Source organism: Schistosoma haematobium, chromosome 7 (assembly GCF_000699445.3).
Source record: "Schistosoma haematobium chromosome 7, whole genome shotgun sequence".
Classification (NCBI taxonomy): Eukaryota; Metazoa; Platyhelminthes; class Trematoda; order Strigeidida; family Schistosomatidae; genus Schistosoma; species Schistosoma haematobium.
The window spans coordinates 14,810,249-14,837,582 of record NC_067202.1 but is presented as its reverse complement, the minus strand read 5'-3'; the positions used below and the strand labels follow the sequence as shown (position 1 = coordinate 14,837,582).

General features: G+C 35.5%; 1 protein-coding gene across 1 annotated transcript; it reads left to right on the top strand.

Annotated features, from left to right (window-relative positions):
- The first annotated feature begins 1,120 nt into the window (after positions 1–1,120).
- MS3_00009672 (uncharacterized protein) lies at positions 1,121–27,256 on the top strand. The gene is made up of 9 exons (XM_051218074.1): positions 1,121–1,403; positions 4,232–4,416; positions 6,210–6,364; positions 8,100–8,228; positions 9,814–9,943; positions 10,778–10,931; positions 17,950–18,177; positions 19,460–22,472; positions 26,617–27,256. Exons 1-7 carry the CDS (start codon positions 1,286–1,288, stop codon positions 18,138–18,140), a joined length of 1,062 nt encoding a protein of 353 aa, XP_051064510.1. The 5' UTR covers positions 1,121–1,285; the 3' UTR covers positions 18,141–18,177; positions 19,460–22,472; positions 26,617–27,256.
- The last annotated feature ends 78 nt before the right edge of the window (positions 27,257–27,334 follow it).

The window sequence follows — 27,334 nt, the reverse complement described above, 5'->3', positions numbered from 1 at the left end:
AATTCGATGAGACTGTTAAAATTTTAAGTGAATGTTCTGTGAACAGATGTCTATAGGTGACTGAGGAAGCTGATGAAGACTACATTACATATGCAGGATGAGTAGATTTACAAGCGGAACGATTTAAATTAAATGTATTAGATAGGAATCAATCTAAATATTTATTGATTTCCAATCTGGACTCCGCCACCGATAAAGACCTTCGCGTGAAGGTGTTATTCCATATCGAACTGATAATTTGCACGAATGGTTGTGCTTCCAGACATCCAGATAGACTGGGAATGTTCTAAGCTGTTTAACAAGCGAGCAAATGATAGAAAAATATAACCAAATCATCTATGTTAGTTAAAAATAACCACGAGAAAACGACACTATGTGATGATTCTGTGGACCAATTTATCGGCTGAGTTTGTGTTGATAGTTCCATCAATTTTACCAATCATATTACATGATTATCAAGTCCCAAAAATGATATACGATGATGTTGAGAAATCGTCATGAATTAGCTCACAAACTGTTGATGAGTTGTTAGCGCGTCAAAAACAATCAACGTTGCTTCAGATGTTTCAACCCGTTTTACGTCTTTGTGTTTGCCTACATAAAAAGTATGCTAACTCAACATTTTATGGTGAATTAAGTGGTTTAATTGAGAGTCGTGACGCGAGTTAGTGTAAAGCGTTTTTCTTTTCAAAACGTAAATCTTATCTTGTTGCTTTGAGATTAAATTTTCATCATGGAAAGACCAACTGAACAAAAGCGTTTGAGCCCAGGGAGACCAGTTTGTGGTTGTTGTTAATATTGAGAGTTTGATTTCTTTAAAGCAAGAGACATCAATGTATCGTTACCTGAGTTTTAGTGATCGTATGACTTTTTCAAGCAAAAATAAACGATTCGCTACCTCTCATAAGCTTCTATCAGTCATATACATATTGCGTTAGTGAATAAAGTCACTACAGTATGCTCTGTCAGAGGCTGTTATCTCATCATGAGGTTATTGATTAATGAAGCGCTCTCAGCATTTTTTTATTAACGTGTAACAAAAAAACTAGAAATTATCGGTTTAAGCTATTTTAGCAACAACAAATTGTCCGTTTCGTTTTATTTTTGTTTGAGCTGTTAGTGTTTAGTGGCCTTTACAAACAGTAAGATGGCGCTTGCAAACAGTTGTGGACAATAATGGGCGTTTTGCTCTCCCAGTTCTCATCTCAGTGCCTAGATTTACACTTGGAAAAATACTCACAAAAAACGCTTCGCCATCACAACACGATATCCGAATAGAATCTCAATGTTTTGCTGCCGGAGTGAAGAATATAAAGAACAGAACCGCATCAACAAAGAAATTGAGAAACAACTGAAGCGCGACAAAAAAGATGCACGTAGAGAGCTTAAACTTCTCCTCCTTGGTATGTTTTACTGGAAATCGTTTATACTATTTTCCTGGCTTTTTGGTTAAAGAGTCCAATCACATAAAACTTGATTTGTCTTGAGGACAGATAGCTGGTAGTATGTTAATTCTCTGATAATGAGCTTGAATGCTTTTCTATTCCTCTTTCAAGTGGGCCAATCAAAAGTTATATATCGGCTTTGTTTAACTTTTTCCTGTCAATTTTGTCGTGCAAAATAATCCTTTTCTTAATCCAGCTGTGCACAAGCTGTGGATTACTGAAAAAGCCAAGTCTTGATTGTTTTTCCTAGCGTTTAATAGCTCTCATTAATGATCTCATCTGTTCGCACGATGTTTTCAGGCGGAGTCCAGCGGCTCTGTAGCTTATGGTGTCAGGAAATATGTTGTAGAAAAGCATTTTGTACAACAAGCATGATCGTGGCTTGCACCATTTATAAGCAGCCGGGATGAACCAAATAAGCCCATTGATATCATTTGTTACAGCCGTCATTGCATTCAATCAGTCCAGAAGAAACTGGTGGGTTTACTGCGGCTATGTTCAGTCTAGGGCATTTATTAAGTGAGTGAACAGCCTTAAATATTACAAAGACCTAGGAGAGATACTAACTTAACATCGAGAAAATCAAGTGGAATTCCGATTTACAAATAAGTTTACGTCAAAGAAGTACAAACATCCCTAGGAAATGCGAAACCAATGTTTTGTCCTGGTACTTTATCTAAAATTAGCTCTTAGGGGTTTGCTGAAACCATAGGATTTTCATTGTTTAAATCATAAACTGATCTTAGCTAGACCACTATTAAGGACTCTGAAGTACTGGAAAGCTATTTTATCCTAGCATAGCATTAATCTAACTAAAATATTAGTTTCTCTATGTTAGAAATGATCACAACTAGAAGTTGTAATTGGGTACTCTGCCAAGTTTGTCAAGGATCGCTACTTTTTTACTCGTTCGAATAAATTTATTACGTTTCTACTTTATTCCATCTAATATGCAACAACTCTCTCTCTATAACCCACTAAGTTGCTTAATTAAAGTTCATTAAACTACAAAATTGAAAGGTTGGTTAGATAACGTCGAAAATGTATTTCTGTGTGATTCTGAACATCCCAGGCAGACTGCTGTAACTTTTAAAACTTGCAATTAATCATAAACTAGGTTTGCCTTAAGATCTTTTGGGATTTGATTGTATATCCTGTCAGCAGTGTGCACTTAAACTCTCATAACCAATATGACCCAGTAAAATGTACGCTTCATATATATTTCGCTAACATTCTACTATACCCGCCTTCGTGTTTCCTCGTCATAATAGTGATCGCACATACTAAGTCACTAGCTGTGGTGTTACATACTGATTATCGTAGAAATGGATGGAAAAATGTACTGATGATCAGTCTGAAATGTGGTCCGCAGAGATAAACTAATGATATGGGCAAACTAGGAGAATGCAGACTTTGTGGTTTGATCTTAATTAGTCTCACTAAGATGCATTCAATCTTCGCTTCCCTCTAAACCTTGTATGTAATATTATTCCGTCCTTTGTGTATTCATTTGTTTGCTTTTGCGTAGACTTTTTACAATTGTCGATAGTATTTTCACTTTTTCCTTTGGGTTATTTCTTCACCGCACAAATGGAGAGTGTAATAACTGTTGACTCACTTTTAATCATATCCTACGTTTATGCTTATTTTTTCAAGCAAATCACTCAAACCAAATGTTTTGACCACTTGAAAGTTTCCATTTCTGTAATAATTATTGGGTTTGTGTAACAAAATTACTTTGGACACCATAATTTTGTTTCCTGTACTATCAAAGTATGATATTTCTTAGTCAAGTTCTAAGTTTAGTTAGTTCTACTCTCCTGTGCATCGTGATCGTTGTACCATGAATCATTTAACATCTTGTAATTATATTCTCATGAATCGCATAATAGGAAGTTGGTGCTTTGTACGACATCAGTATCAGTCATAATCATATATCCTTACTCAAATATGCATTGTTCCAAGTTTTCAATAGAAACAACAATTGCTAGTGACTTTGAACAAGTATTTGAATTCTCAGTGCATTTTACTTATTATTTATTTTAACACATATATTGGTACAAGAAGGCACCAAATACATATGCGCCACACACTGATCTCATTTGATATGTGTGAGGGCTGTGATACTGCCCGGATGCCTAAACCGATGCAGGTGGTTTTCTTATGGGGCCACACCCGGAGCCTTCGACCTGAAGGTCTAATCCACAAGGCAGTGGAGCGGCGTAAGGAGATGAAGTCCCATGGTAGCCGGTGACCAACGATTGGTTCATACGCCATTTATTCTTTCAGGATCCTGGAGCCCATGTGCACCATTGGTCTGGAATGAGGGTTTTCCAACTTCCCTAAGTGGACTCTCCATATCCACCAACCCGGTTAAAGCGCCGAACATTCGCTTTTCGTCCTCTCACTTTCGTAAACAACACCCCCACCACGAGAAGGCGGTGAGTAGGACTTCCCTGGCAGAGGCTATATACGCGTGGCCATGTGAGAGCATTTCGAAAGGGAGAGCAGACTCTTCCAACTCTCGGCCATACCAGGGCATTTGGGGTCTTCTCCTATTTCACTCTAGTAGAGATTACATAGTAACAACTCGAACCTCATATTAATCTTTTTAGTTATTATTAATTTAATAAATCTAATTATTGTTAACAATTTAAACTCTTCACATACCGAAGTCTGAACAGTGAAGTTGTATCACTGACGTTTGAAAAATGTGACTTATATAGTAGTAAAATCTTTTTACAACACATGATTTCCTACATTTTGAATTTTTCTGCTTTTACTAGGTACCGGTGAGTCGGGCAAAAGTACCTTCATCAAGCAGATGCGCATCATACATGGAGCAGGTTATTCGGACGATGAGCGAAGAACCTTCATCAAAATTGTTTATCAAAACATATACATGGCTATGTTTACGATGGTTCGTGCTGTGGAAAGTCTAAAAATCCCTTATGAAAACCCAGCAAACAAGGTTAATCTTTTTAAGTTATACTTCTGTTACGTAATATGTCATGATCGTCATTCGCAAAATTAAAAAGTAGTGTTATAAAAAGTTTGCAAAAAGATCTTGAATTACAAAAATCTATTCACTTCGTGACTGATTAATCATTTGGAAGCATGTCCTAATTACTTCACCGGATCTCATTAATACAGTCGATAAATATTAGTCTTAAGATTTTCTATGTATACATTAATCAAATCCTGTATAATTCCATATAAGTTACGTCTCGTATACCTTATGTTTCAATCATTTTAAGTTGGTAACAAAAATATCCATATTTCGTTCCTGTCCTTTTGGGAATTGTGCCCGCCTGAATCGCTGTCCTACTTTTGTCCATACCAATAGCAGAGAAATATTGTTAGAAGTGATGATACTTTGGTCATTCCTGTTGAGTTTCTTAACTGGTGGTTTCATAAGTATCCTTCCCTACTCTGATAATTAAAGATTGCATCATTATATGCAGCTGTTGTCGATTCCCTGGTGTATACACATTCTGAGGAATGGTAGAGATTTGTAGTTTAGGTGAGTGGTTTTAGTAAGATTTCGTTCTATGAACTGCGTGGTCAAATCATGAAGCTTTAATTGTGCTTTTGAACAGAACAAGAGTAACTGTTTGGTTAAGAATTAGGTCAACGAAGATAGCAATCAAAATAAATATCCTGAAAATGATAGAATAAGGGTCAACAACATCTAATCAAGACGAAGATCGACATGACAAGCTCAGTTGTACATAGAGAAGTCTGAGTAACTCACTTCTAGGACTTTTGCTAATGATGCCCAGAACGACAATAAAAACTTCACGATTAAATCGCTTAACTCGAAAAGAGTTCACTGAAGTTTTAAGGAACGTCTCAAAAATGAAGTACAAATGTGCTTAGGATACAAAATCTCGGCTTTTGATACACAGAATCTCTCACAGGTCATACTTTAAAGACTCTCTCATGATAGGATTTTCTTCTTTTCAAAGGATACTCCTAAACATTGATGTGCAAAGATGCCTGATTTGTTCATATTCTAACAATCTGTCGATGCATAAATTAATAAAATATTTGCTGTCTTCAAAACCACTCCCTATTCCTTCTTAGTTTTGAAGCTTTCTGGCGTTATATCATTCCAGAAAATCCCGCCTATAAGATATTTAATGTATTCTACATCCTCTGTTGTAAGAGTATCATCAATAGTTGACTGAAACTGCTACAATTTTAGGAATCAGGAAAAATTAACAGTATCAGTGATTTCATGCATTGAACACAAAGTACATATGCTCTAATAAAAATGGTGTTTAAGATGAGACGTATTCCATTGAAATCTTATCAATCTTCAGTCACAATTTCCTCTACTCGTGTGAAAATCGTATATTCCTTGTTTTTAGGTATACTAAAGATCCTATGATACCCATAGTGTCATCAGTTGGAAATGTTCGCTAATTACTGTATTAGTATTCCAATAGAAAATATGTGCTCAGATAATTTCATCGATCCCCAGTTTAATTAAGTTTCTACTAGTTACTCAACGTTTCTGGAAATTTCTGACTTCAAGTTTACCTTCTAAAATTGTCTAAACGATTTGTCAAGCTTTTGTTATAACGAAATTTTAGCTCTTGGAAACATGATTATTTTACCAAATAACGTTAGAGTAAGCACGTTAAGTGCAACTGACCATTAAACTAATTATTTGAGAAAAATGCTTATTCTAACCGTGTTTATTTTCTCCATTGAATGTTACAAAGTGTGCTAAATGGAAACCTTAACTTCTGTTTTTAGGCATATGGGGAAGCAATAAAAGAGATCGACTATGAGACCGTTACCACTATGGAACCACAGCACGTTGTAGCTATCAAATCATTGTGGGATGATCCAGGTATTAAAGAATGCTATGATCGTCGTCGTGAGTATCAACTAACAGATTCAGCAAAATAGTAGGTGGATTCTCAAGTTATGACATTGTTTATTGTTATACTTTTGCCCGGTACCTTTTGTGATCGAATCTCTTAGTTCCATATATAATTTGATGGATATCATATTTGAGTTGAGATGTTCATGTACATACTACTACTATATTTACCGAAACACTTGTTTCTTTGAACCCTACTGTGCCACTTAGGTCAGTTGGAAAATAATAGGATTAGAAACAGTGAACTCAAAGTTCGATGGGGATTTCAAACTTCTAACTGTACTGGAATGTAACTGCAGCAAAGAATTTTTTCGGACAATCAGGATCTGTGGCGACACTGTCATCTCCCGACAGAAGAAAGAGGATTCAAAAGGTTGTCTCTAAGTTTGGCACACTTGCCACTATCCCATGGATTTATATTGTCGGCGGTAAGGTCTGAAAACTAAAAAGGTAACATATTCAAAGCAACTTACAAAAAGGTCATATGTGGCAGGTCTGAAGTAGTTTTCCTTTGTGCTCTGCAATCATGCTCTCATTGTCAGGGCTGATTCTAACACAGTTTCCTTTTCAAGTTCTTTGAGAAGTATTTTGCCACGATGTGGGGAACTGGATTGGGTCAACCACCTTCATATCTTTAACAGTACTTGAGGTACGACTGAATCCCTTCGTTTCCTACTATCGTTTCTATCCATACTATTAACCTTTACCTTATGTCTACCATTGTTACTGGTTCGATTTTCCGAGGCTCAATTCTTGGTCTTCTTAAAACATCACTGCAAACTGCATCTCTCAGTTTTAATTTACTGCTCTTATTCCACGAGGTCTTGAGTTTCATTATTTTTCCATACATAAATTTTCATTTCGTCTTCTCGAACGATATTCTTAATGTTTAATTTCCTCGCTATCACTGCTATTACAATTATTTACCTATTCATCATGCTGGTGTGGTCTGTGAATTACATGAAGTGCGTAACGTTCCCTCGGAAGGTGCTGTAAGCGCACTACTGTTTAAGGGAATTCCTAGAAAGAGAGGGCTTTCCCCAACTGCGGTTGTGGAAGTGTTTTCTTTTTGAATACATGTCTCCACTTTTAGCATCTTTCATTTTTGCTGTTGTCATAAACCTTTCTCTCTTACTAATTTACTCTTATCCTAATATATTATTTTTCCTTGCTTCAGTGTATTGTAAATATGCTTTAGCATAGTAGTTGCTTGTCTAGTGTTATACACAACTCTTGATTATCAAGCAGTTAACACAGAGGATATTAAGTTTTATATTCATCGTTCAAGTTAGTTGCAGCTAAAATTTAATGTAATGGCAAAGATTTAAACTCAATGTTAGGTCTTTGTTTCGTTAGCTTATGACACATCGTGTGGCCGTAGTGAACGAGAACTCAGGGGGGGGGGACGAAATTATTGTTTAATGCAAAACTACACAATGACTTGATAAAATATAAAAATCATACATTAGATACATCGTTTGCATATCCTTGCGATGTTATTTACATACTCCATTATTTTTCCAATTCTGTTTTTATTTTGATTGCTCTCTGATTACCTTTCTGTTCTCTTCAATTCAATCTTCTGCTGCCAGACATTCCGCTTTAGATTGCGGCTACATACTACTTATATCGGCCTGAATAAGTAGCATACACCACGTGATTGTCTCATTGTTTCATGAAATGTAAATGTAACTGAAAATCATTAGTAAATAATTCATTTTATTTTATTAATTGTATGCTATTTTTCTGTTAATACACAGCTATTTAGATAATCTTGACCGAATTTCACAATCAGATTATTTACCGACGCTTCAAGATATTTTACGAGTTCGAGTTCCTACTACAGGCATTGTAGAGTACTTGTTTGATTTGGATTCTATCATATTTCGGTAAGTCATTCAAACATTTTCCTTTTACCAACACAACTATTCCCAAATGACTAAGATTTTAATGCAATATTTTGTTTTACAAGTTAAAAACAAATGAGATTTATGCTATAAAACAACCAAACCAAACAAGTATCGGGAGTTATGACTTCCATTTCCAAGAAAATAACATTTCCATCTTGCAAATCAGCCGTAAAGAATGACTAATTTCAGCATCCACGGATACTTTTTTGTGAAATGATATTCATTAGTTTAGTTGATAAAGTCCTGATATTTGAATTAGCAAAGTCAGTCAGCTACAACGTAGGATCAGGCACATATATGGATCGCTCCAAGTTACCATACCTCATTAGCACAACAAAATGAATACCGAATTCATCGAAGTAGTTAATTCAGTGGCGGTAATATATAAAAGAAAGATTGCATACAAGGACATAGTACAGTAGAAAGAATTAGTTCGTTGAAAGAAAGATATGAAGCGATTTTAATTTCATACTTTAAGGGAAGACAGAGGGTGACTAGACACGAATGATTTATTAAAGTTTGAGCCTGGTTAACAGTAATCTAAGAGGAGGACCAGTCACTTATTTAAATCCAACTTGAAATAATGGTTTTATTTAGTTTTAATCTCAGAGTTGCTTTTTTTTTTAATTTACTTATGCCTTTGACCCCTAATGGAACATAGGCCACCGACAAGCATTCTCCAACCCACTATGTCATGGGCCTTCCTTTTTAGTTCTATCCAGTTTTGTTCATTCTTCTCATATCTGTCTCCGTTTCTCGGCATAATGTGTTCTTTGGTCTTGAGAATTCCAAGTGAGAGCTTGCCTTGTGACGCAGTTGGGTGCTTTCCTCAATATGTGTCCTATCCACTTCTAGCACTTCTTCCTGATTTCTCCCTCCATTGGAATGTGGTTTGTTCTCTCCCACAGTAGGTTGTTGCTGATAGTGTCTGACCAACGGATCCGAAGTATTTTGTATAGACAACTGTTAATAAACACTTGTATCTTCTAGATGATGGTTTTCGTAGTTCTCCAAGTTTCCGCCCCGTACAATAGAACTGTGTTGACATTTGTATTGGAAATTCTGACTTTGGTGTTGGTTAATAGAATGTCAGTACCTAAATGTTAAGAATTTGCAATCTCCAATTTACAACTTAGAATGAAAGTAATCATTATCCGTTAGAATTGAACGTCAGGTCAACTTTCAACACATTCTCGTTACATGATTTTCAATACGTTTTTACTATGATTTGTGTTTGGTAAAAATCACTCAGATCATAAATTCTGATAGTTGTTATCGATATATAACCAATTAATTATCTGAAATGTATTCTTAGTTCTAGTCAGGTTATCATTACACAAAGCTTCTATTACAAAATTGAACTTCTCACCATAGTTAACAGAGTATGGAAGAATAGGATAGGAATAGTTTTGTTCATTGTAAAATATTAGTATAAGGTAAAAAAAGATAATTGATAAGAATTTATCTGATGTTAGTGATATGTTTATATTCTAATGACTTGATATCACAATACTCATTCTTTGTGAATATTTACATTGATTAAATCTCGCTTTTATTTTATTAGGATGGTTGATGTTGGTGGACAACGTTCTGAACGTCGAAAGTGGATACATTGTTTTGAAAGTGTAACTTCAATTATGTTTCTAGTTGCATTATCTGAATATGATCAAGTTTTGGTGGAATCCGATAATGAGGTATGTAACATTTTCTACAAATTGTTTTTAGTGTACTATATAGATTTCAAATTACTTAAGTTTATTAGCATTATTTTAGGTTGTTTTGTAAATTTCCTGTTAAAAGGGTTATAACAATCAGGAAGTTTATACATATGTACGTAGTGTGCTTTCTTAATTCATTTAATGTGATCATGCCGTAATGATGACAGGACAGTAGTTGTGTGACACCCTAGTTCGATTATCCATTCGTTCACATATGTCCACCGGTACGATTGGTGACCTTCTAAGTAATAATTAACATACCAAACAATGGAGAACAGGTGATATCTGAAGGCTTACTGGTCCTCGAGCTGCTTCTAACCTATTGCCCAATCATAAGATAAAAATATAAAGCAAATCAGTTTTCTATTGCATTCAATTCAATCATGATTCAAAACTCAGACAATAATATACTTGAGATGTCTGACCACACAGTTAGATAGTTATTTCTGTAATATACGTAAGTGGAAAGTGTTTATCTACGTGTGGGATTGAGCAGGAGTTAGTGTTATGTGTCATTTTACGCTTTGTTGAATTTAGTTTACTTTAAACTAACAGACTAAATATACACAAAATATTTTGTTGCTAATTTCTGCACTTAAGTACTGTCAAATGCGTGACTATTTGAGTCACAACAAATTCAGGTGTGTTACAATCTCATTTACTACTAGTAAATTGGATGGTATAATTGAATTTCGTACAATGTACACTACTTTGCACATCCATGAATTTGTGTTTTTCAAATAAGTCTTGCTTAAATTCGTTCAGATGAAATGGAATGATTTTCGCATAATTCTGTACCGTATTTTATAGAATCGTATGGAAGAAAGTAAAGCGCTCTTCAGAACAATCATTACTTATCCATGGTTTCAAGAGTCATCTGTTATTTTATTTCTGAATAAGAAAGATCTTCTAGAAGAGAAAGTACTCTATTCTCACCTTGTTGATTATTTTCCTGAATACGATGGTAAGTATTATGATTTCCTTGTTTTTCTTAAAAAAGGTTAATTACATTTTGTTTGGTATTTACCCATGTTTAACATAAATTGTCAATTCAAACTCGAAGTAACTATCTTCAACGTACAAAAAGGATGTTGATTGTTGACTTGTTCGTTATATGAAGTAGGTTCTGCGCGAAAAAAAAAACAATTGAGTGATAAAACGTTAGGAGTGATTCAAGTGGCTAAATAAATATATACCAATTTGAATAGTTTTCGGTAGCTACTTATCGTTTGACCAAATCAAAACTGTCATTTTTGTATAAGACCTAAGCATTTTAACTATATTATTTATTTATTTGAACACATAAATATTGGTACAAGAGAGCGCCAATATATATGCGCCACACAAAACAATGAGAATTCGAAGAGAAAGAAAAAAAGGTAAGGAGCGTAAAAAAAGAGAACAGTAACGAAGAGATTGGTGTAAGGTAGTGTAGCAATAATAATAGTAATAATGAGGGAACGGAAAGGTACAATCAGAAGAAATCTTTCAGTTAAGGGAGACACAACCACTTTTTATGAAGAAAGTAAAAGAAGGTTACAGCAGGATCGCCACTGGCTTCTATTCTGAGCCATATCTGATAACGTCTCTAGCCACTGTGTAGCACCATCTCTCGGTGTTTCAAGATGGTGACACCGATTGCATTATCGTCTCTGTGCCCGAACACACGATGCCGAACCTCTGCATTACTAACATGGTGTTGCCACTGGATGTCAGCAATCCTTCGGAGACAACGATGATCAAACACAGAGAGTCGTCTAACATCCTCAATTCGGAGAGGCCAGGCTTCACAAGCATAGAGCAAAACTGCTCTCACCGACGCGTTGTAGATCCGACGTTTTACAGCCAGACTGAAATCACGAAGGCGCCAAAGATGGCCCAGATTGGCATAGGCCGCTCTGGCTTTCACTATACGTGCATTGATCTCGTCACACACCCCCACCAGCACTTATGCAGCTACCCAGATACACTAACTTTTCGACTACTATCTGCTCACCGTTCAAAGTGAGTACAGGATTAGAGTCCTGCCAGTCTTGTAGAAGTACTTTGCACTTCGAAAGTGCAAAGCACATACCATACTTACGGACAAAGATAGGGACAACTATCGACTCATTCCATGACGTTGGTACACTTTCTAGTTCCCAAACCTTTGTAAACAGCGTCGTCAGTTCCTTAGTCAGACATCGATATTAAGACTTTCCAAAGACATAGCCAGCCCTATCTGTTGTCCGACCTGCATAAGTGTGCGAATATTGAAGGCAGCCAGTTTGAATGGTGCACGTGGTTTCAGAAAAACTGCTTCAGTACTCATATTCAGTGGTAACATACAATTTTCAACCGGACAGTGACTCGAGAACGTTTAAATACAGTCGAATTTCCACCAAAGACGAGCCGCTGTATAAGTATAAAAGAGGGTGAATAATGTGGTAAATAATAATAATAATAATAATAATAATAATAATAATAATAATAATAATAATAGTAATAATAATAATTTGAATTATTTGATTGTTAGTTGAAGCAAGTAAAGTAGTTTCCATAATTATAGGCAGTTCATCATATTTGTGTGTGGGCTGTGGTACTGCCCGAGTGCTCAAACCGAAACAGGTGGTTTTCTTAGGGGGGCCACACCCCGAGCCTTTGACCTAAAGGTCTAACCCACTAGGCAGTGGAGCATCGTAAGGAGATGCAGTCCCATGGTAGCTGGTGACCAACGATTGGTTCATACGCCATTTGTTCCTTCAGGATCCTGGAGCTCATGTGCACCATTGGTTTGGAATCCGGTTAAAGCGCCGGACATTCGATTTTCGTCCTTTCATTTTCGTAAACAACATTAATGCCACGAGAAGGCGATGAGTAGGACTTCCCTGGCAGAGGCTGTATACGCGTGGCCGTGTGAGAGTATTTCGAGAGGGAGAGCGAACTCTCCCCACTCTCGGCCGTATCAGGACATTTGGGGGCATTTTAACTATAACTGTTTTGTTTTGAAAATGGTGATTTTTATGGCTTTAGATACTACTTAATGATAGTCGAAATAAGAGTATATTTCAGGAATAACTAGAAAAACAGTTAGGCAGCCATATATGTGATTCCTATCCCAAGGCAGCATGGAATGATATCCGAAAAGCTGTGGAAACAGCAGTGATATCTGCTAGTACGGTAACGCGTAAGGTTAGGGAGCAACACTGGATCTCAGCAGCATCTATCGCACTGATAGATGCTCGGAAACTCATTCCACCTGACTCTGAACATAATGAAGAGCGGAGTCAGCTTAATCGCAAGCTGACAAGAAGCCTACGCAATGATCGCGAACAGTGGTGGGTAGCGAAAGCAAGAGAGATGGAAAAGGCAGCGGCAATAGGTAATAGCAAACAACTATTCAGACTTGTTAAGGAAGCCGGTATTAGGAAACCGACTGTTAGCGAAACACTCTCAGAGAAAGATGGACATATTATACATTCTCAATCCAGGAGATTGGATCGATGGGGAGAACACTTTAGGGATCAGTTCAACTGGCCTTCAGTCACACTTCGGTTTCCCACGATCTCCAGTCAACCTGAATGGTAAGTAAATATAGGTCCTCCGACTCTTTACGAAGTTGAAAAGGCCATAGGAAATCTGAAGCGAGAGAGAGCAGCAGGCCCTGACAGGCTTACTCCTGAGATTTTTAAGGATGGTGGTTCAGTATTAGCAGTGAGATTAACTGAGGTCTTAGGTAGAATTTGGGAACTGGACGCAATCCCATCTGACTGGTCTCAATCACTGATTGTGCCAGTCTATAAGAAAGGACAAAAGTCCTCTTGTGACAATCACAGAGGAATCAGTTTGACTAATATAGTGTCTAAAATATTAGCTTTAATAATTCTTCGACGCCTAACCAAAGCTCGTGAAGAACAGACTAGAGAAAACCAGGCTGGTTTTTGACCTGGACGTGGTTGTATAGACCAGATATTCACACTACGTCAGGTTCTAGAACATAGACACACAGACGCCCCACAATCGTAGTACTTCTCAACCTTAATGCGGCATTTGACTCTGTTGATCGTGAGGTTTTGTGGCAGTGTTTGTCACTGAAAGGAGTACCAAAGAAGCACATTAACCTTATAAAGGCTCTCTACTCAAACACAACTGGTCGAGTGAGAGATTATTGCGAACTGTCATCAAAATTGATGACCTCAAGTGGTGATCGTCAGGGCTGTCCACTCTTTCAATTCTTGTTTGACTTTGTCGTTGAGGTGCTTGTAGAAATGACACTTTCCTTATCTAGTTTTCCAGGGGTTGAACTTCTACCGGGAGATTCACTTTTTGACTTGGAATATGCCTATGACATCGTTTTATTTGGTGAAGACGCTGACAAAATGCAGTCTTCTGACCACTATAAGCAACAATGCAAGCATGTTCGGGATGCGATCTTCTCCCTCGAAATGCAAAATGTTGCTTCAGGATTGGGTTGCATTGACACTTGAACTAATGATAGGGAGTGAAGAAGTTGGGCCTGTCGATCGCTTCACTTATCTTGGAAGTCTCATCAGCCCTTGTGGTTTGGTGTGTGACGAAATCTCAGTACGGATACGGAAGGCTCGACTAGCTTTTGCCAACTTGCGTCATTTATGGCGTAGGCGAGATATCCGTCTATCAACCAAAGGACGTGTTTACTTTGCAGCATTTTGTTCCATCCTACTTTATGGCAGTGAAACGTGGCCGGTAAGAGTAGAGGATATTCGTAGGTTACTAGTATTTGATCATAGGTGTCTTCGAAATATTGCTCGTATATCGTGGGACCATCGAGTAAGTAATGCAGTTGTTAGGAAACCGGTACTAGGTAAGGATAGCAAATCGATTGATGACGTAGTGAAACTTCATCAGTTGAGATGGCTGGAACACGTGTTACGTATGGCCAACCACCGACTGCCTCGACATTCGATGTTTTATAGTGTAGGAGTATGTTGGAAGAAAGCTAGGGGCGGCCAGACCAAAACATGACACAAATCCATGAAGTCACTGACAAGTGAACTGAGTCATGTTGGTAGGTGTAGACTACCTGGATGGGGCCCGCGAAATGATAGCAACCGATGGTTAGAAACCTTAAATGACATGGCTTAAAATCGTTTGCGATGGCGCAGGTGCATCCACTCTTTGTGTTCTCCCAAATTCTAATCTTCTGAATTCTTCGTGTCCGTTTTTTCTCTTTCCACATTTATTTCACTGGATTATACTCCTTGAATAACATCTTCAAACCCTAATCTTTCGGATTACTGCTTATACTCTCACCACCTCTACCACTATGAGATTTGAATCGACAAGTGCATCTGTGTGCTTATGTGGTGTGGCAACTCGAACTGATGTACGTACGTACGAAGTTCTACGTTGTTACTGACTGATCTACATCACGTGTTATATCGCCAATAGGACCGATGATCTATTTTACGAGTATACACATCGGCCAATCAACTATAATCAAGGCTTTAACACACTTATTTTGTCATCAAACTCATTGTAACCCCAGTAGTCAATCAGAAGACTCAGTTAGGAAGTAAATTAGTTTATTTTTCTTAACTCAATGACCAAAAACGAATACAATAGTGTACTTAAAATACCTGACCACACAGCATATCAAATAAGAAATCACACCTTAAACACAATCGTTATTGTGTCATTGAGCTGGTGAATATGGGATTCACACTTGTTTAAAATTGTTGCATGGTTAAGCAATTCAAACACAACTTTTTTTCACACTACTCTTGTTATTTGTTGTTGTTTTTTTCGTTGTTAAAGCTACAATTTCCGTAACATTAATGTTTTTCAATGCAAAGTTGTACACTTGTTTTCTCATTCACTCAAATGAAACTACTTTCAAATTTGTACGGTTAACTTGTATTGGTAATGTTTTCTTCTTCTTCTTCGTAATCATCATCATCTTTCACATCAATTTACATAAATTGACAAAAATTTGAGAAAAAACTAAACGAACAAAAGGTCATGTAATTTAAAAAAGAAAGTTTAGAAGGGTGAATTTCATTTTTTCTTTTTAGAAGAAAAAGGGGAACAAATACGTACATCTTTAGGTCAAGCTTATTGAGTAAGAGGGTTTGGTAATTTATACTGATAATATGATAAAATGTGTACTTATATTTAGATTATTTTCTTCAGTAGTAAATTTACATATTAGTTAGTTACATAAATTATGAGTTTAAATGATCTTCATTTATTAGAAAATCATTAGTTCAAAATATCTATCTATTCATTAAACTAAGATCTCAGTCAATTTTACAAATTACATACAAAGTAGAAGATTTCGTTCATACATTAACTGTTGACTTGAGAAGAAAAAAGAAACTCAATGTGTAATACAATCATAATAATAGAATATATAGGATATTAGTCAGTTGTTTTTACAATACAAGTCATATTCGTAATTTGGATCATATCTATTCCTGGGCCTTCCTTTCTGGTTCTATCCAGTTTTGTTCATTCTTCTCATATCTGTCTCCGTTTCTCGGCATAATGTGTTCTTTGGTCTTGAGAATTCCAAGTGAGAGCTTGCCTTGTGACGCAGTTGGGTGCTTTCCTCAATATGTGTCCTATCCACTTCTAGCACTTCTTCCTGATTTCTCCCTCCATTGGAATGTGGTTTGTTCTCTCCCACAGTAGGTTGTTGCTGATAGTGTCTGACCAACGGATCCGAAGTATTTTGTATAGACAACTGTTAATAAACACTTGTATCTTCTAGATGATGGTTTTCGTAGTTCTCCAAGTTTGTGCCCCATACAGTAGGACTGTGTTGACATTTGTTTTAGGTTACAGATGTTCTTCAGTCTTAGATATGTTTAAATATCTAAGTATCAGTAACAGTTGCATGCCATTGCTACGATTTGAGTTGATTTTATTGGATAGTTAAATAATTTTCACTTCTAGTGTATTTATAAACAAGGAATTTTTGTTAATCGTTGTTGTAGCGCTCACTAACCTTCAATTTCTGCATCGATAACCCAGCAAATAAAACCCACATATCAAAATACAGATTTAGGCTTCTCGAATTCGAACATGCAAGCTTTTCTATTGACTGGTTGTCTAACTTGACCAGTGGGATGTCTAGGTTATCATGAATGACCCGTACCAATCTTGATCCGAAATCCAGTATGCACTCCGTTATATATATCATTTTGAACATATTTGATAGGAGAGCTTATTATACCTGGGCTTATGAACCATAAAATTGTCATTTTATGATTTCCCAGTTACATTATTATTTGTTGTCTTCTAGAAAGTTGAAATAGTTTGTATCAATGGGCCTAAGGAAACAAATGGCATGTGAACCTATTGTTGGTTACCGGCTACCTCGAAACTGCACATTAAACGTTGGTCTTCTGTCTTATGGGTTAAACTTCTTGATTAAAGGCTTAAGGAGTAGCCTCCCGAGAAAATCGATTGCTTGGTTTGGGCGGCCGGGGAGTATCCCAATTTTCACACAAATTGAATAATCATTACTTTGTGTGGTGCATATATATTTTGATACTCCTTCGTACCAGTATTTATGTGCTTAAATAAATAACAACTAAATGTATTAAATTAATAATAGGGTTCCTGTAATCATAACTGTCCAATAAACAATTTCACAGTGTATAACCTCAGTGACTGTCATTTCAGTGCGTAATTATTATAGATGAACAACTATTGTTCTTCATTTTATTTATCAATCAGTATTTCAAGATCAGTAAAATGGTAAACGTTAAAAATTCACTGATTCGTATCAGTATTATCAGTAACATATATCTATCAGGTAGTCAGTCATATACAACAGAACGTAGAACCTGACATGTATACGCATCATCTTAAGTTGTTATATCACATTAGAATATCGAGATAAAATTACTTTAAAATAAGTCACAGAGTAGTAGAAGTTATAACAGTGTCAATAGAAGTATTAGTACTATTAGAAAATATTATATATATATGTAATTTCATTTGTCCTTTTCTTTAAGGTCCTCAACGCGATGCAGAAGCTGCCCGTGATTTTATTCTAAAAATGTTTGTTGAATTAAATCCTGATCCTGAGAAAATAATCTATTCTCATTTCACATGTGCTACTGATACAGAGAATATACGTTTCGTTTTTGCTGCTGTAAAAGATACAATTCTTCAGTTGAATTTGAAAGAATATAATCTTGTTTGATAAATTATATCATGAAGTATGCATCATTTTGTCAATGGTAATGATTAATTATTTCTGTGTTTATATTATGTCAGTATAATTATGCATTGGATTGCTTAACCTTTTTTTAAAATGATGTCATACATAATTTTGTGGGAGAAATTTATTGTTTAGCATAGTAAGCATACAATAGAGCTCATTTTTATCGGGTTCGAAGGAGTTATCCACCGTAGACCGTGAAAGATGGTCGCGTAATATCGTTGGTTGGTTGAGGTTAGACATTAACACCGTACGTGTCAGCTCAGTGGTCTGGAGGTTAAGCGTTCACATGTGAAGTCGAAGTTCATGAGTTCGATTCCCACCAGGAGGGGACGGCCGTCCACTGCTCTCAGGTTTTCAATTGTGGTCTAACATTGATCGGTCCATGATTTCAATGGAAGTGTACTACAATAATCTTATGAATTGGAGGTATTTAAGAGAATATATTTGTACAGATGGAGGAATCAGTTTGTACATTTTTTGTTGAGGATTTTCTATTACTCTTAATCTTATTTAACACTGCAATGAAAGTTGTTAACTTTCCCTTGACTCGTTGACATTCTTATGATTATTTCTTACGAGCTTGCTCATTTATCATCAACATAGAACGTGGCAAGGCTGTGAATTATGGATTTGTAAGATGAGTTGAAATTAACAAAATGAATTTCACTGATCATGCGAACGACTAAACATCTATGATAGAATTCATTCATCAGGTACTTGGGTATGAGACGCACACTAATTTTAAGGGCTTACAATGATAAAACTGCTATCCGATCCTCAAATCAAAGTTGACGAAACGGTGTTCGAAACTGCTATTTAATGATAGAGAGTTGGACGTCTTAATTCACTAAATCTCATCCGGTGCTTTCATGTTTTCAAAGGTAGTCTAACTTTGATCGGTTCGTGATTTTGATGGAAATCAACAATCTCCACAGCTCCTTACTGACGATTAACATGTGCTCACTAGCGACCAACAATGGAGGGGAATTTCCAAAGTTCTAGTGAGGTGCCATGACCAGTGTAGCTAACTGTGTCGGGTGTAAGGCAGTTACCGGCGGAAGACAATGAAAGACGGTCGCTTATGTCGTGGTTTAATTTAATAGAGTGGTATGTCATAATTGTTATCATTTGAGCAGTTTCAAATTAAGATTATAAGCCACTATTTACCAATCATCAAGGTTCACCAGGTGAGAACTTCAAAATCAATTCTTTTTAATCAGAGTTTTTCTAGTGGTTAACTCATAATATCTTCATAAGTATTAAGTTGTCTACATTTCATTATTTTATATTATGTTTAGCCTTCCATCTACGCTTAAAATTGGAATTATTCTCAGCCAATCAGTTTATGTATTGTCGACGGTCCTAACACAATGTATCTACAACTACCAGTTAATTTAACGCAACGAACTCTCCCTATCTATGCCCTTATATCAGTGTTTGGATTCTGCGCCGCCGCCAGTTTGCCTTTTTTCTTGTTCGTTCCGTTATCATATATATGTATATGAGAGACGATAATACATGCATATACACTTTAACCTCTCAGTAACTGCTGTCAACTATGCCTACCGTTCATTAAAAAATGATGCAATACTACCACTTATTCTTATCGATTCATGTATTTTTTAAATTGGTTTTTCTTTCCTTCTTTCTTCGCTTCCTCATTATTGCTCTTTTTGCCTCATTCCACATTCACACTATTTTGGTGCTGTTTATTTCTTCCATCTCATCCACTTAGTCTATGTATGTATGGATGTGTGTCCAGTGTTTCTACACAATAAACTGCACCCATTGTCCGACCCCCTACCCTTCGTGCTTACTCAGTAATATTTAGACGACGTAGCTATGTTTGTGTGTCTGTGTCTGTGTGTCGGAGGTGGTTTAGTCGTGATGATATGTATTTGATCGAAATTCTTCCTTATTTTCAAATGATCTTTTATTATAGCTCTTCTTTGTTGTCTTGTTATTGAACAGGACTCTTTTTTAATTACCTGGTTTGCTAATTTGTTTGTTTGTGTGATGATGGTAATAATAATGGTGTTCATTTGTTTAAAAGGAGAAATAATTGGTAGTTTTTCGTTCTTTCCTTGTATCGTCGGCTTTCATTGTGTTCGCTTATTTGTTTCTTCTTTTTTTTTGTTAAATATATACATGAATCTAGTCTATGATACAAACAACAATTTTCGTTTATCATAATGATTTACCGCATGCCTTTTCTGTATACGTGTCGAAATAGAAATCTCCTTTTTCTAATCATCGAATTTGCTAATAATAATAATAATATGCGACTAGTTTTATTTTATTTTTTCTTTGATAGTTTATATTTCTGTTCTGCTATGAAGTGATTCTTACTTTAAAATGTGTTTTCATTTAGTTTTTCCACCTGCACATTTCTTTTGTATATTGATCTGTTCCTATACCCTCCCTCCTGCTTTCTTTATGATAAACTCTTCTTCTTCTTCTTGTTCGTCGCCATTGTACTTCGAGAAATGAACAAAAGAAGGAAGCTCCTGTTCACTGTTTCCACTAACTGTAATAAAATTATTTAGTCTACACTCTATTGTGCTATTGTTATTCTGTTTAATTAGTTCGCAAAATGATCGTTTGTTTTTGGATTGAAGTTCGTTTCTTATAATATTAAGATGAACAATTCTTCCCCCTTTTTCTTTCTTTGGAAAAGTCAATGAACAAATAGATTTTAGACGCTTTTTATGTTCATCATTCTTCTACTTTTCTCTTTTGTGACTTGCATTTTGTTGGCAAAGTTGTCTGATATATATGTGCACGGGCGCATTAATCAATTCCCTGTTTAACGATTGATCTATTACAGTTCTTATTACGCAATATGTATTTATTAATATTATTATTGTTTGAAAAGAGTGTAACAGATCATCTTTTGTTCTAACTATTCTTCCGTTTCATTCAAACCTACGATTTTGATTCGACATCAATCAGTTGTTAGTCAAAAATTACACCCTGTAAAAAGTATCAATACATTGATTTAATTTCATTGTATGTTTGCGATTTTTCTCTGCTGATTTGTTAGTTAGTCATAGTGTTTTTGTATGACGTTTTCCCTGTTCCATTCATTCAAAAGTTACATGCATCACACACCCACTGACTGATGTGGTCGTTTGGTGATAATACAACACTTCCTTTCTCACCAGTTATTATGCTTGTCATTTGTAATTGCTCTCTACAAAGTCTATATATGTATGCAGAGGGAACATTTTAGCAAGTTGTTAAAACATAGCATTTTTTGACTGAGTGAAGAGCACACTCTCTCACTTTCCATCTTTTTCCCTTCATTTACGATGTCATAAATCAGTCGGATTGTGTAATGTTCATTCTGACTGTTGTTCTACTACTACTACTATTGTTATTACAGATACTATTTTGATGTATGAATTAGTACTTTTGACCTAATGCGCGTACTGATTGTATGTCGTATGTATGCTTTTGCTTCCGTAAATCAGATCTAATAGATAAGTGGTATTAATTAGTGATATCTATGCATAGTTGATTTTTCTCATTGATCATTCTATGTGTTTCTTTTGTTTTGTTGATTTAGGCAATATTTTTAGATTGTGCATATATCTATATGTATGTATGTATGTGTGTGTGCACATATCTCTTTGAACCAATTTCTTATATGTCGTAAACAATATGGTGCAATGACATTGAGTTACTTAATTGGTGTTTCTTTTTGTATACTGCAATTAAGAAAAAAAAATTCTAACTTTTCTTCTTTAGTTGCATTTCTCTCTCTTTTTCTTCTCTGTTTGTTTTCCTCAACTTTTTGATTCTAACAATTGAATAGTAATTGTGCTAATAGTAGTCTGTATGAATGTATTATTTATAAAATCATATTTAGGTTTATTTCTTGCTTCAATATGATGGTGATGATGATCATGGTCATAGTCGTGATCATGATGATGATGACGACGTTATCATAATACATATATATATACTTCAATTAGCTTTATTATTCTCGTAATTCTCAATATCTTCTAGCCAATATTCTTGTTATTTTTTTTGTTTATTTTTGGCTTCGTTTTTTGTTTGCTTGTTTGTTTATCTAGTCCTTAAACTTTTCTTGATAATGAGATTGTAATCTAATGGTTTGAAATAAAAGTTCATTGTTTTTTTTCTCTCTCTTTCTTTCATATAAATGTACTCAAACACACAATCAACATGAATTTTGGCTGATACAATACAACCATTAGTTGAAAATATGTATTCAGTATAATGGTTTTGTAACATTTCATTGTATTTCTTGCTTACACCATAGATATATATATAATAGAGAACAAGGTGGGTTGAAAATACTAAGTAACTTTTAAATTGTGTTTGTAGAATATGTTTAAGTTTTCTTGTAATATCTTCTATGTGAACTAGTTGATTGCTTGATTATTCAGTGCTCAGTAAAGGCTGAATATCTTTGTCTAAGTTTGTATTATACTCAGTGAGAAAAATGGATTTCAGACCTTTTGTAGAAAAAGAAATTCATGCCTCAGAATCTAAAATATAGTATAACCAAGTGGTTGACAATTCAGCTACTGTTAACCCTCAACTTCTGGTAATTTATTAGAACACTAGTTGTAGGCATTGTCATGCCATGAAAAAATGTAAAACCTCTCTAACTGCTTTGTGAAATGGGGCCTTTAGGTCGAGATATACGACAACATTCTACGTGTTCTTGCATTTTAAGAGCTTTTGATCGGTAGGTATCTCGTTATCAAGTTCAAGACAAGTTTGGAAACCAGTCTGATGCTCTTACTAGACATGATTATGCGGTCTAGTAGTGAGAATAAAGGTGATTGGTCACTGGGTGTGGACACTTAGCCGCTCAAATTATTGATTATGTCGTTTCCTTTTCTCTAATTGATTTCTACTGTTCTTTTAATTGTGTGGGATAAAATATTGTTTGGCGTTACTCTGGTACTCTAATTTTGGTCGTGAATCGTGTATCAGATATAATGTAATCTGGTCCGTGTATAGCGGCTCGTTTGAATATTCAGTTTAGCAGCATTATATACTCGGTCACCAAAAACAGCCTCATTATCATATTACTGTATAAGCGTAGTATACTGCAATGAGAAATTTTTAAGTCGTCTGTTATACCGTTATTGTAGCCTGATTCTTTTAAATCATTGACTAATCGACTCCCGTCGTAGTTATCATCATCTATAAAAAAAGACAATAAGTGATGTAGACTAGTCAGAAAATCTCAGTGTATCATCTCTAACAATCAAGAAATAAGGTCCAGTTCATTCATCTGAGCATTCTCTACTTGTCTACAAATTAGTTTTAGATCTGAAATTATGTGGTGGTTGGACGTACGACATCTACGATTTCTGAAAAATGCCAACAAGTATAACATCCAGGTAATGAGCCTTCGTCTAAGTGTTTGCACTCTATAGATGCTTGGTCTGTGTCGATTCCTACGTTGTATAATACAGAATAAATTTATCTTGAAGTTTTAGTATTAATATAAACTCAAAGGTATTTTACTATGATACTATTAAAAGATAGAAAGTTAGTTATCAGAGCAGTAATTAGTTCAGAAATAATCTCTGATCAAAGTTATTAGGTGTTCTGCCTAACCTGCTTGTTCTGGTAGTTACAAATGCTTAAACAGTGTGGACCAAATTCATATGAGTGAGCTAATAATTGGTAAGCGCCGTTTTATTTAATCGTGGCTTAAATGTTTACTAATGGAAACAACAATCGGTGATGGGTTATGAGTAAACAAAGTTATTGTTCAATCGGGTGGTTTGTGGAGGCCTAGTCAATCTTGAGTCATTATTTGTTACGGGCTAGAATAAGACGAAAAATCATTGAGATTAACATGCTAGTTCTTGGCCTATGACTTCTTTAAAATTGTTCACCAGTTCGTTTCCTCATGTGATAACAGTCTCATCAAAATTATTTACAAACACAACTTATTTTCATCATTAATCCACTAATTTGTATCAGAAGTAGTGGACAAGGTTCGGACAAAAAATTAAAATATAGTGAGCATCCATAATTGTTGGAGGCTGTCGACATGAAATCCTGCTCAGCCTGGGTTTCTAGTTGCAACCCATCAGCAACAAGTACCTGTAGTCTTAAGGAATCTGATATTCCATGGAGTTATTGGTTCACTGTCACTTTTTTCCACTATCTGAGATGTTACCATTGAGCTCTTTGTCCCTCTACTGCTTCGGTCTGGGCATCCGAGCAGTATCCAAGCTCTCACACAAATCCAATGATTTATGTGGCGCATATCTATTTGGTGCCTCCTTGTACCAATGTTTGTGTTTAAATAAAAATGTATTATAATTAATTAATTACCGGATGATAACTAATGTCATATTTGTCTAGTTGTTTGTAGTGTTAATTGAACTCAATCGTTTTCAATAAAATGCACTGAACGCTCGAGTCACTTAGACAAATTGCTGCATTAAAATTTGATCAACATTAAATAGGACTAGGTCAATATTATTATCGGTCACAACACAACGATCAACTAATCTCAGTTATACAATTTTATTTTCCCTACATATATTCACCGTTTTTTGTCTCCTTTTTAACCTTTAAATAATAATTTGAATAGTCGAGATCACGAGTTATATGAAGCTAGACCACCATGGAAAACCTGGAAGCACTGGACGGCCATCTCGTCCTATTGTGGGACTCCTCAGCAGTGCGCATCCACAATCCCGCCTCACAAGAAGCAGTAACCAGTGGAGTTCAACCGGGTCTGTTGTAAGATAGTAACTCACGGAAGACACTGGTGAATGTTTCACTTAATTTCGTGGATTAGTTGAAGTTAAACATTAACAGCGTTGGATACCGGTCGGTTCAGTGGTCTATAGGCTTAGCGTTCACACGTGAGACTGATAGGACCTGAGTTCGAATCTCGTGAGGCGGGATCGTAGATGCGTACTGCTTTGGAGTGTTATACTAGGACGAAACAGTCTTCCAATGTTTCCAAGTTTTCCATGATGATCTAGCTTCAATTGATTCATGATCTTAACTATTGAAATTACTTATAATATCCACAAAGAAACCCCTTCTTTAAATAATAGTCAAATTTATAATATAATAGAATTCATCTGATAGTTTTTTTCATTTCATTTTAGTAATATATTTCATACTATGATACAATTTAACATAATTACATTGATTTAACAAAACTATTTTCTGGCATGAATTTACCTCATCTATATTATACAAATAGTATTATATAGATATATGAAACCTTTTGTATTGATGAACTAAATCATGTTCCATTAGGTCATATACATGCAAGAATTTGCACATTTCTATATTAATAATAACAATAGTGCTATTGAATACCATAAATTCTGTTATAGTATAGATTATAACAAATTTTTTGTTTGTTTGAAAAACATATTCATATTACTATAATTTAGAAATACATTTTGATAGGAAGTAGTATATATGACACGTGAATTTAACCAAGAAATTACTATGTGATGTGTTGAGCTGATACGGACTATACATTTTCTGTAGGTCAACTCGGTTATTCGAGACAAATGACAGTTAAAAATGTGAGTCGATTTACAGAAAACAAACATGATACAACCAATTGTTCAAACTTTATATCTGGGTTCTACTATGCAGAAAGAGGAATTTTATTCTACTGTTTGTTTGTAGTACTGAATGCCATTGATGAAAAACTTATGTTACTTAAATAAAGGTTGACTGGAAACGGCTATCCAAGCTGCTTCATAGAGCAAAACAGTAATTGAGATTATGAACTGATCAATGTCAAGCGTACATGCACGAAACATGGGTCTGGGTTCGACTCCTGCATGTAAAATTGTGGATGTGCATTGCTGAGGAGTTCCATAGTTGGATGAAGTGGCTGAACAGTGCTTCCGGGTTTTCAATAGTGGTCTAACATTGGTTGGTTCATAATTTCAATTAAAACTCAACAATCTCCACTAACCTTTACTGATAAATCCGGTAATTCTTTTCCAATGTAATATTTTTATATGAATTTAGATTTTATCGGCGTCAAGATTGATGTATGTGAAAATTAATTAACAGCAGAGATAAAAGGAACGTTCTGTGTAGCATAGTTGCGACTAACGTTTACGAGTAGAAACTTGTTTTCCGGATAAGCTCCCTCATCTGATCGCCTCTCTTTACATCTCCCAATTCACCTGCTCCTGTAACTGAACGTAAATAGGCCTTAGCCAGTGCTTACTTTAAACTCAGTGGTTCTACAAGAATGAGAGGAAAGCAGTTAGATTGGATGGAAACGCTTCGGCTCCTTTAACACCTCTGGAGGCTCCATTGTAGTTCTCAGAAGCCGTCCTAACAAATATATCCTCTAGCAGAACTTTGTGTTTTTTTAATGTTTAAATGAGAATCATATGCCTACTGAATAGAGGAAGTCTATCTTACTAAACTATATATGTGTCTTATCCTTTGAAAACAAAAGTCATTTCTTAGATAGTCTGACACCAAAGTTAGAATTTTCAATACAAAAGTCAACACAGTTCTACTGTATGGGGCTCAAACTCGGAGAACTCCGAAATCCACCATCTAGAAGATACAAGTGTTTATTAACAGTTGTCTACGCAATAATCCGTTGACCAGAAGCTATTAGCAACAACCTGTAGAAGAAACAAACCAGATTCCGGTGGAGGAAGAAGTGGATAGGACACATATTGAAGAAAGCACGGAAATGCGTCACAAGACAAGCTCTCACTTGGAATCCTCAAGACTAAAGAACACCTTACGCCGAGAAATAGAGACAGACATGAGAAAAATGAACAACAATTGGATAGAACTAGAAAGGAATGTCGAGGATATAGTGAGTTGGAGAATGCTGGTCGGTGGCCTATGCTCCATTGAGAGTAAGAGGCGTAAGTAAAGGAAGTAAAATTCTTAGATAGTCGTGTACATTTATCATTTTTGTGTTTTCTACTTATTCAGCTGATACAACAAGCTTTCTTTTTTCTTTTCTATCCATCATATATGAGATGTAAAGGAAAGTATTCCAACAATAGAAATGATTTCATTTGAACTTCTCAGTAGTTAGTAGTAAGATAATTTACAAATCTTTCATATAATAGCGCATAAGTATTATAGAGTTATCATGTATAATCAATTATTCAGTTGAAACAACTGGAAAATGCTAAAAGCCTATTGATGTT

Coding starts and splice junctions, on each gene's coding strand:
- MS3_00009672 (XM_051218074.1), top strand. CDS start 1,286: ATGTTTTGCTGCCGGAGTGAAGAATATAAAGAACAGAACCGCATCAAC. Junction 6,365..8,099: donor CTAACAGATTCAGCAAAATA/GTAGGTGGATTC, acceptor GTTAATACACAG/CTATTTAGATAATCTTGACC. Junction 8,229..9,813: donor TTGGATTCTATCATATTTCG/GTAAGTCATTCA, acceptor TTATTTTATTAG/GATGGTTGATGTTGGTGGAC.